The 10,325-nt window shown below is 45.2% G+C and overlaps 1 protein-coding gene across 1 annotated transcript; it reads right to left on the bottom strand.

Moving 5' to 3' along the window:
• Positions 1-6,492: 6,492 nt before the first annotated feature.
• LOC146050310 (olfactory receptor 5AP2-like) lies at positions 6,493-7,425 on the bottom strand. Its single transcript, XM_083167242.1, has one exon. It carries the CDS (start codon positions 7,423-7,425, stop codon positions 6,493-6,495), a length of 933 nt encoding a protein of 310 aa, XP_083023368.1.
• Positions 7,426-10,325: the final 2,900 nt, after the last annotated feature.

The raw sequence follows: 10,325 nt of genomic DNA, 5'->3' as shown, positions 1-10,325 counted from the left end.
TAAAGTACAGGAGAAAAGAAAGCAAAAGACCGGCCACAGACGGCCAACAATGAATCTTACCTGTGACTTCTACTACCAATCTATCCCTGGTGAACATCATAATAAAGGACGCCTATATGCATCATTCAGTTGGAAAGTCCATAACCCAGTAGCTCCCAAACCTTTTTGAATCACTGTTTCCAAGAGTTTTAGAATAGTTTTTTTCATAGCAGCCCAAGGTCATTCTGGTGTTATATGGGGGAGGGGGCTGTCTACAATGTATTGGATGTAATATGGGCAGAGGGGCTTTGTACAATGTATTGGGTGCAGTATGGGAGGGGGCTTTGTATAATGAATTGGGTGTAATATGCAGGAGGGCCCTGTGTATAAGGTATTCAATGTAATATGGGAGAGAGGGCTGTGTACAATGTATTGGGTGTTATATGGGTAAATGAGCTGTGTATAATGTGCTGGCTGTAATATGGGGGAGGGGCTGTGTATAATGTATTGGGTGTAATTATGCACGAGTGGGTTCAGTTCCTAGAGTTCCGAACCTCTGAAACTGTTCCGAAGCAACTTATGAGCTGCTCGATCCTTGGTTCCATTCACCTGGATCCAAATCAGTGGCATAGCTATAGCTCCGCAGCCCCCGCGGTGGCGGGGAGGCGCAGGGAACATTTGGGGTCCGGGGGTCTGCAGGGCTATAGTTACCCGCTGCTGTCTTGGCTGCCGTCATGGTCCAGTGTCTCTCCGTCTCCCGGCGCCAGCGGCCAGCTCCTGCTGCTATAACGAAAACTGTCACTTAGAAAATGGCTGCCCCCAGTTTTCTGTCTGCAGTATGGGGGCAGCCATTTTCTAAGAGTCAGTTTTCATTATAACAGCAGGAGACGGGACCGTGACCGCAGATTCGGCCGGGCAGGCAGGTACGGGCATTGGGGGGGGGGGGCGCCCAGGGGAGGGAGAGGGCAAGGGGAGGGGGGCCCCGAAAAATTTGCAGCGGGGGGCGCATAAAAGGTAGTTACGCCACTGATCCAAATCAAGGTTGAACATCATCTTCCCGCTGTCGGATTCTCACGAGACCTGGACCATAAGTCCCGGTGATCGGCGCAGTTCATTTCAGACAGCACGGATGTGTCCATGCTGTCTGCAGTGATGGGAGAAGTAATACTTTGGGGGGCATTACTAATGAGCTGCCTACTACTATGGGAACATTATGGGGGACACTACAATGGGGGCATTACTAATGGGCTTCTTACTACTATGGGGGCATTACTAAGGAGGTCTACTATATGGGGGCCATATCAGTGCAGCGGTGCTGCCCAATGTCCCGTATCAGTCCAGGGGTGCTGCCATGTGTGCTGTATCAGCCCAGGGGAGCCACCATGTGTTCTGTATCAGCCCAGGGGTGCCACCATGTGTTCTGTATCATCCCAAGGGTGCCACCATGTGTTCTGTATCAGTCCATGGGAGCCCCCATGTGTGCTGTATAATTCCAGGGGTACCGCCACGTGTCTTGTTTAATTCCAGGGTTACTGCCATGTGTCATGTATAATTCCAGGGGTGCTGCCATGTGTCATGTATCATTTCAGGGGTGCTGCCATGTGTCATGTATAATTCCAGGGTTGCTTCCATTTGTCATGTATTATTCCAAGTGTGCTGCCACGTATCTTATATAATTCTAGGGGTGCCGTGTGTAATTCCACGGGTACCACCATGTGTGCCGTGTATAATTCCAGAGGTACCGCCATGTGTCGTTCATAATTCCAGGGGTCCTGCCATGTGACATGTATTATTCCAGGGGTACCACCGTATGTCCTGTATAATTCCAGGTGTGATGCCATGTGTCGTGTATAATTCCAGGGGTTCTGCCATGTGTCATGTATGATTCCAGGGGTGCTGCCATGTGTCATGTATAATTCCAGGAGTGCTGCCATTTGTCGTGTATAATTCCAGGGATACCACCAGGTGTCCCATATAATTCCAGGGGTGCCAACATGTGTTGTGTATTATTCAAGGGGTACCGCCATGTATCGTGTATTATTCCAGGGGTACCGACATGTGTCATGTATTATTCCAGGGGTACCGACATGTGTCGTGTATTATTCCAGGGGTACCGCCATGTGTTGTGTATAATTCCAGGGGTACCGCCATGTGTGCTGTGTTCCGATCAGTGTAGGGTTGTGACACACTTATGTCGCTTAGCAATGTCATCCAATTACCTTGGTGTAAACTTTTGACCTAAAACAATATTGTGATGTGTGAGGTGTTCAGAATATACTGGAAATTAATGTTATTGAGGTTAATACACTAGGAGCAAAAAAAAAAATCCTAATTATGTGATTTTAGCTGTTTTTATGATTTTTTTTAATTTTTTTTAAATGAAGATCCAAAACCAGAGTGTGCTTTAAGCAAACCGAAACCAGATCTAAAACAAAAACCAGAAAAGTGTCCGGTGCATACTCCGGTCCAGTACATATTATTTTTATTTATTGTATTAACAGTTTCTTATATAGCGCAGTGGTAAAGCAAACTGTGTAAAACTGGGCAAACAAGGTATTTCCAGACAGTCAAATATCTATATCTAAATATCTCTGCACATTACATTTGCCCCCTCCTGCAGTGCACATGGTTTTGTTCATTTGAGAAGAAATTTGCCTTTGCGAGTGAACCAGAATAATGGGTTTATGTGTATAAAGTAATGTATTATGGTGCTGTGTGTAATAGGTGGAGCTAGACACGCCCCTCAGTGGCCTTGCCTTTTCATACAGAATTTAAAAAAAGTTAGAGGCTTTTATTAATTATTGAATAATATTGGCTACCGTGAACTATGAATGAAAAAAATAAAATTAGGGGAGGGGGCAGGTGGTGCAGCCATTACTGTTGCGCCTACTGGCGCCCTTACCTCTAAATTCTCCCCTGGTTTCTTTAATCATGCACAGATGAGTTAATCTATGCTGTTGGATCAGTACGTATCACACCTGTTCCACAGACAGAATTCCGTAACATGCACTGTTTGGAAAACTTAAGGGTTGAAGTTGAGAAGCACTGGTGTTAAGGTCAGACATGGATACTTAAGCAAAAGAACAGGGCATCGCTGGGTTCACCGATCACCCGGTACGGCAGAAAAGATCCCCTTTGTGCGCCAAAGATTCATGGTTATGAAAAGGGGATGTGACTTCACAGGAAGGGGCGAGGTCTTGCAATTGGGGTCTGTTTATCACCCTAGGGGTGTGTCTAGCATCCCTGAGATTATGACATTGGGCTGCTCCAGGAGATTCATTTGCTCCTTCACTTATACAGGAGACAGGTTCTGCATGGTAATGTCACACTGCAGAGCCTGGCTCCTTGTCACTGCAGAGGAGCCAGCACTTTCATGTCACCGCTTGGAGGGTGACCAAGGTTTTGGTCTGGTATAAGGTTTCTGTTTAGGGTAATTACTGGTTGCTTTATTTTTACACTGCCATCTGGATTTCAGGTTGAACACACCCCACCAAATCTAATGCTGTGTACACACGGTGCAATATGATTACTAGCAATATATTGCCAGCAATCATATTGCTCAGTGTCTCCTTTTCAACAGCGATGAAAGGGAGACACTGCTACTGTCACGGGGCGGGGGGAGCAGCAGTGTCTGGTTGCTGCTATCACGCGGTGAGGGGGGGGGGGGAGACGGAGACCCGAACGGAGGAGGGAGCAGCAGCAGCGTCTGCTGCTGTCACGGAGAAGGAAGAGAGGAACGCGAAGGGAGGAGGGAGCAGCAGCAGAAGGGAATCCTTCTGCCGCTGAACTCCGCTGACCTCCTGCTCAGCGCCGGGGGAAGTCGCTGGTCGCAGGAGCATGCTCCTGCGACCAGCGACCATTAGGGAGTGCACACGGGAGCGCGCAGCTGCCGATTTATCGCCAGCAGTACTCCAAATCACTGGCAATATGGTCGCTCAGCGACCATATTGCCAGCGATTTCAGCCAATATCGCCCCCGTGTGTACACACCTTTACTCTTTGCACATGTAACATATGCCTCACCTGCAGTACAGCATGGTCTTGTCCATTTGAGAAAAAAAGCAGCTTTGCAAACAGGAACCCCCTTGGAAATATCTTCACATTGAAAAATGGGGGGGGGGGCTGGTGTTGGGGTCCTGGCTCTGATCCTTGTCTTTGCAAGTCTGGCCAGCCCACTCTACAGGTTCATCTGAGCATCTGTTTTATGTGGGCAGCATTCTTGCAGTGATGACAGCGCTACCACCGAATGTGGTGATTAAAATATGTGCATTTATACATGGCAGACAGTGATGCTGCACCTTCCGTTCAACACAAAAATTATAATAATAATAAATTATAATAAAACAAACAAACTTACCCTAGCTCACATATACTGTTATATGTAAAATAACTTATTATAAATTAGATTACATATACAGTTTGGGCCTTATTCTAGTTCACTCTTAGAGGCAAATTCCTTCTTAGCTGGACAAAACCATGTGCACTGCAGGAGGCAGATTTAACATGTGTAGAGTGATTTAGCTTTGGGTGAGTTATTTTGTTTCTGTGCAGGGTAAATACTGACTGCTTTATTTTTACACTGCAATACAGATCTCACTTTGAAGAAAAACCCCACCCAAATCTAATTCTCTTTGCACATGTTACATCTGCCCCACCTGCAGTGCACATGGTTTTGTCCAGCTAAGAAGGAATTTGCCTCTTAAGCTGGCCATACATCAGAAAGATCGATCTTAAGATCGATTGCGCTCATGATTGTGTACAATTTCCCTTGAAATCCCCGGCAGTCCTTGGTGGTTTTTGGACACACAATCTACACACAATCCATCTTACAATCAGTCATACAATCCATCTGCTGAATGATTGTGTACACAAGATGTGCACACAATCTGCATACAATCCATCATACAATCAGTCATACAATCCATCTGATGATTGATTGTATGATTTGTGTACACAAGATGTGCGCACAATCTGCATACAATCCATCTTACAATCAATTGAGATTGTATGATTGGGTACAATATCTTTCTGATGTATGGCCACCTTAAGAGTGAACTAGAATAAGGTCCTTTGTGCATATACTGTTAATAGGCGAATACGAGTCTTCAATGTGAATGTATAACGTAGACTGATTTACAGTAGCTGTAAATAATCATTGAAATGCTGTTTGTACAATACCTATCAGTTGTGTCTATATTATTGGGAAATGGAGCCATCCAGTGGCAAATCAGTGGAATTACTGTATATATCAAACTATTCAATCATAAGGCCAGCTATGCACTAAATCAGTGGTTTTCAAACTTTTTTGTATCAGAAAAAATGATAATGGCAGGACAGATGTTCCTGTAGCAGCAATCTGGCTGGCCAAACACGTCCACCAAACCATTTTTCATGTCATGACATTATCACATTACACCTAGACAAGTTGGTAATGAATGGCAACTGCTGTGGTGCCCTTTAAATGCAGAAATGACCACCAGTGGCATAACTACTGTAAGGCAGCCCCAGCAGCCGCTTGGGGGAGCAAGCAGCAGCAGGGTCTGTATGGGTGCCGGCACCCGCTTGGCTACTGTGTACAGGATTGGCAGGCGGATGGGCGTGCTAGGGCGGCCTGGGATGCGTCGGAGCCAAGGGAAGCAGCGGTGTATGCTGGTCTCTCTTCCTTTCTCCTGCTTCAGCTTCTCCATTATGCGTGTGATGTCATCACATCACACGCTGGGGAAACATGCTGGAGAGGAGCCTGGAGGGGGGGTGGGTGGGTGGGTGCCACACACTTTTTGGCAGGGGGGAGCAAAATTTATAGTTACGCCACTGCTGACCACACTACGTACCTCAATGTGTGACCTGTCTCCTCCGGCCGTCTCACAGTTGATGTTGGGACCGTATGACTGATATGGGGCAAAGTCTATTGGCCATGAGAGGAATCAGCATCCTACCTGCTCTGATTTGCCAGGAAATTAGCCCGATATAGAGAGGTCCTGTTGCCTTACCTAATGAACTGCCCTCGTATATCAGTAAATAGAAGACCGACATTTAAAATAACATTGTTATTGTGATTCTTAAGTCATGAAGCCAATGATTATATTGTTTTGTGTCGGTGTGACAGGTGATAAAGAGGTTCAGTGTATTCCCCAATAAAGTCAGTCTGTGTGTAGGTACGTTATTAGCTGAAGGGGTGGGAGTTGGCCACACAGGTCTCCCGCTTTAAAGCAGATAGACTGGGTAAGAGTAAAGTCCCTGGAAATGGCAAGGATAAATTATCTGCTTGCAATTTCCGGTGGCATGGATAAACATGAGAACACCCGGGTTACTTGAGGACCCGGATGGTGAGGCATTCCATACTGAATGCTCTAAGAGTAGCAAAGATAAATTTGCTGAAATTGTTGCCACAGTGTCCCCAAATGTCATGATGCACGCAAAGTCATTGGCAGGAAGATGAGCAAATGTCCAATGCAGTACGATTAGCCCTTGGGACTATAGTAACACAGAGCCTCATGTCCACCTAGTACCACAGTCAAGACATGATCCCATAGAGTTTCTTTTTAATGGTTCCTTTAACTTCTTTATTCCTAATGCTGTAGATGATGGGATTTAACATTGGAGTCACCACTGTATACAAAATGGAAATGGTCTTGTCTGTCTCGGGAGAGCGAGAAGATCGTGGTCTCATATACATGAACATAATGGGCCCATAGTAGAGGACAACCACAGTGAGATGGGAGGCACATGTGTTAAAAGCTTTATGCCTTCCCTGAGAGGAACGAATATTCAAGATGGCACAGATAATATGAACGTATGAAACTAAAGTCAAGATAAAAGAAGACAAAGCGATGAGCCCTGTTGAAATGTACATTGCTATTTCATTGAACCAAGTGTCTCTGCAGGACAATCGAAAGAAAGGAGGCATCTCACAGAAGAAGTGGTTGACGTGATGAGACCTGCAGAAGGGCAGTTGAAAGGTGATGACCACAAAGATGGCCGAGTTTATGAAGCCTATGCTCCATGATGCAGCAGCTAAGAAGAAGCACAACTTCATGCTCATGACGGTGTTGTAGTGCAATGGCTTACAGATCGCAGCAAATCTATCATAGGCCATGACCGCCAGTAACATACACTCCGTCGCTCCCAAGGCCAAATGGAAATACATCTGTAATGCACATCCTAGTAGAGAAATGCTCCTGTCCTTGGCTAGAGTGTTTATTAGGATTTTTGGAACTATGGTGGAGCAGAAGCAGATGTCAATAACTGAGAGGTTAGTAAGAAAGAAGTACATGGGGGTGTGAAGATGTAAATTAATTCTAACCACAATGAGCAGTAGAAGATTTCCAGACAACGTGATGATATACATCCCCAAAAACATGAGGAAACAGATAACCTGGAGGTATAGAACATCTGACAGACCGAGAAGTATGAATCTTCCTGCCAATGTTTGATTGGAGTCTTCCATAACAATGAAACAGTGACTGGTACGGAATAAAAAGTTGAACTATTAAAATGTACTGTACTTTGTGTATATTAAATATACAATATCTGTCACTTAAAGAGCTAACAAAACATAAAAGGTCTATTTCTGTGTTATATGGATAGTTTCTGTTTTGGCAAGAAGCTATGAAAGACTGATTTTTTACCTCATGCTTATGCTTGATATGGTCAACTAATGTCGGAGCCTCGCCAATCAAGTGATCCATCATTAGTATTTGCACCTGAACTCTTGCATGTTGGCTCCCAGTTTCACCACAATACTGTACATGCAAAGTTCAATCCAACAGAGATCCATCTGAATTGAAATTAATTGTAAATGTGTGCAATAATGGTTAGGGCTAGAGGTGATAGTAGTGACATCAATCGATAATGATATGGAAGATGATCAGTCTATGACATGTTAAGTTTAAGAAAGCACTGGAAATAAGAGACAGAAGAGAAACAGTTGGTGACACAAGTGAGGAAAGCAGTGGAGAGGTCAGGGGAGGAAAGGTAGATTTGAGTATCATCAGCATAGAGATGATATAGGAAGTCAAAAGAGCTAATGAGTTCACCTAAACAGGAAGTATAAAGAGAGAAAAGGATAGGACCAAGGACAGAACCTTAGTGATTACCTACAGTTAGTGGAAGTGTGGGGTGGTGAAGTCATAAAAGGAGACAAAGAATGATCGGTCAGAAAGGTAGGACGATGACCAGGAGAAGGCAGCATCATATAGACCAAGGGAGTGAATGATTTGCAGCAGGAAAGGGTGGTTTAGTGTCAAAAGCAGCAGAGAGGTTGAGAAGAATAAGAAGAGAGCAGTGGCACTAAGATTTGGCAGCATGAAGATCTTTACAGACTTTTGTAAGGGCAGTTTCAATTGAGCGGAGAGGATGGAAGCCAGACTGGAATGGGCCAAGCAGGGAGTGGAAAGAATGGCAGTAAGGCAAATTTAGGGGTCAGGCCGCCCCTAGGCACAACATTTTTGACCCCAACCCCATTTTAACATTCATTATGAAGTTATAAGTCCTAACTAGTATGGGACTATGACCCCTGTTACAAAATCAGCATTGCAAGGGCATCAGTAATTCACACTGCATGAGAGAGTGTAAGATATATAGGGCGGTATTCAATGATGATTTTGGCGATGTGCAGCGAATCCTGTTTAGGATTCGCTGCACATTCGCCACTGGTCCCTGCGTTCCGGAGCCTCGCCGGCTCCAGTATTCAACGAGTCAGGGGCTCGCTGCCCCTGACCGGCGAATTTTAACTCCTGCGGCGACGCTGCAGGGAGCCTGAGGACTGTGGCAGTCAGGGAGATGGAAGTCTCCCTGCCTGCCCCAGAACGTTTGTGGGGGGGAGGTGGGCTCCCCGGGTGCCAGGCAGCACAGGCTGCCCCCCGTGGGTGCCAGCAGGGGACCGGGTATATTCACTACACTCGATCATGCATATGTAATGATCGGGTGAAGTGAATATATGAATATCTAATGAGCGGCTCGGCTCCGACCCCCTGCTGGCTGGTCTGTGTAAAAAAATAAATATATATATATTTTTTAAAATTAAATATATATTCATGTGCTTACAGCACATGAATAAAAATAGCATACCCCTCCTCAGAATAAAATTCCTGATTTTTTGACACCAAATGTAAAAAAAAAAACACTTTATTTTAAAAGTTCACATTTCACTTCACCATAAAAAGATAGCGATTGCTACTCAGTGAATCATGGCGAAAAAAACCTTGAAATGTATTCGCCATCTGGTCATTGAATAGGGTGATTCACCGTTTTAGTCAAAAATTCGCCTTACAGCACAAAATCGCCATAAAAACCTGGCGAATCAGCCTCATTGAATACCGCCCATAGATAAGGACAGACCATTCACAACAAGCTAGCTCCTCTTCTGCTTTCCGTCATCATATGGATGTACTGTATATCAGATGGTGGATGAGAGAGATAGAGCAGCATGTCTGATGGCCTGGGAGAACTTCCAAAGTATTACTAAGATCCCATATGCCGCTGGGCCCACATGTCCGATAAAGCCGCTAAAATGATTATCTCCACAGCGTCAGGCCTCAATGTGTTCAAAACCACACACACAAGTGTGTAAATTAAGCCAGACGGGGGGGCCATTTGATACCAGAGAATGATGTATAGCACACGGCTGTTAGTGGTCACTGGTGTAATAGAGGTGTCAAACACCAGGAAGTAAAGCAAGTGGGATACACAGACAGATGGAGCCCAGCTCACTGGGGTCCAGATGCACTAAGCTGCACTTAGATGCACTAAGCTTTATAAGTGATAAAATGGAGAGTGATAAACCACCAGCCAATCAGCTCCTACCTGACAGACTGTGTTTGAAAAATGTCATGCAGGAGCTGATTGGCTGGTGGTTTATCACACTCCATTTTATCACTTTTGAAGCTTAGTGCATCTGGCCAACGATCTTTACTTCATGAATCTGGTGCTAAAAAAATGAAAGTAAAAAGTACTATACAGCCCAGCAAACACAGATCTAATAAATAAATAATAAAATGTGCACTGCCTAGCCAAAGTCTGTGTGTCTGTGAGTGAGAATGTGTGATCGTGCTACACACCTTTCTGTGATACTGTGCTGCTTCTGATACTGGGTGCACTCCTGTGAGCAGCATCAAATCCTGTGGTGCTTCCAGGTTGTTCTGCAGCAGCCCTGTTTCAGCAGCAGCACTCAGCAGCTCTGCCTCCAATGCAATGCTCTCTGGAGTTAGTACAGCTCAGCTGCCACAGGTGGCAGTGCTGAGCTCAGACATGGGGCAAATTTGTTTGGGAAATGGGTAAAACCACGTGCACTGCAGGTGGGGCAGATGTAACCCGTGCAAAGATAGTTAAACTTGGGTGGGGTGTGCT

The sequence above is a fragment of the Crinia signifera genome, chromosome 12, assembly GCF_055691185.1.
Source record: "Crinia signifera chromosome 12, ASM5569118v1, whole genome shotgun sequence".
NCBI lineage: Eukaryota > Metazoa > Chordata > Amphibia > Anura > Myobatrachidae > Crinia > Crinia signifera.
Note: the sequence above shows the minus strand (reverse complement) of the source record. Positions and strands in the feature narration are given on the sequence as shown.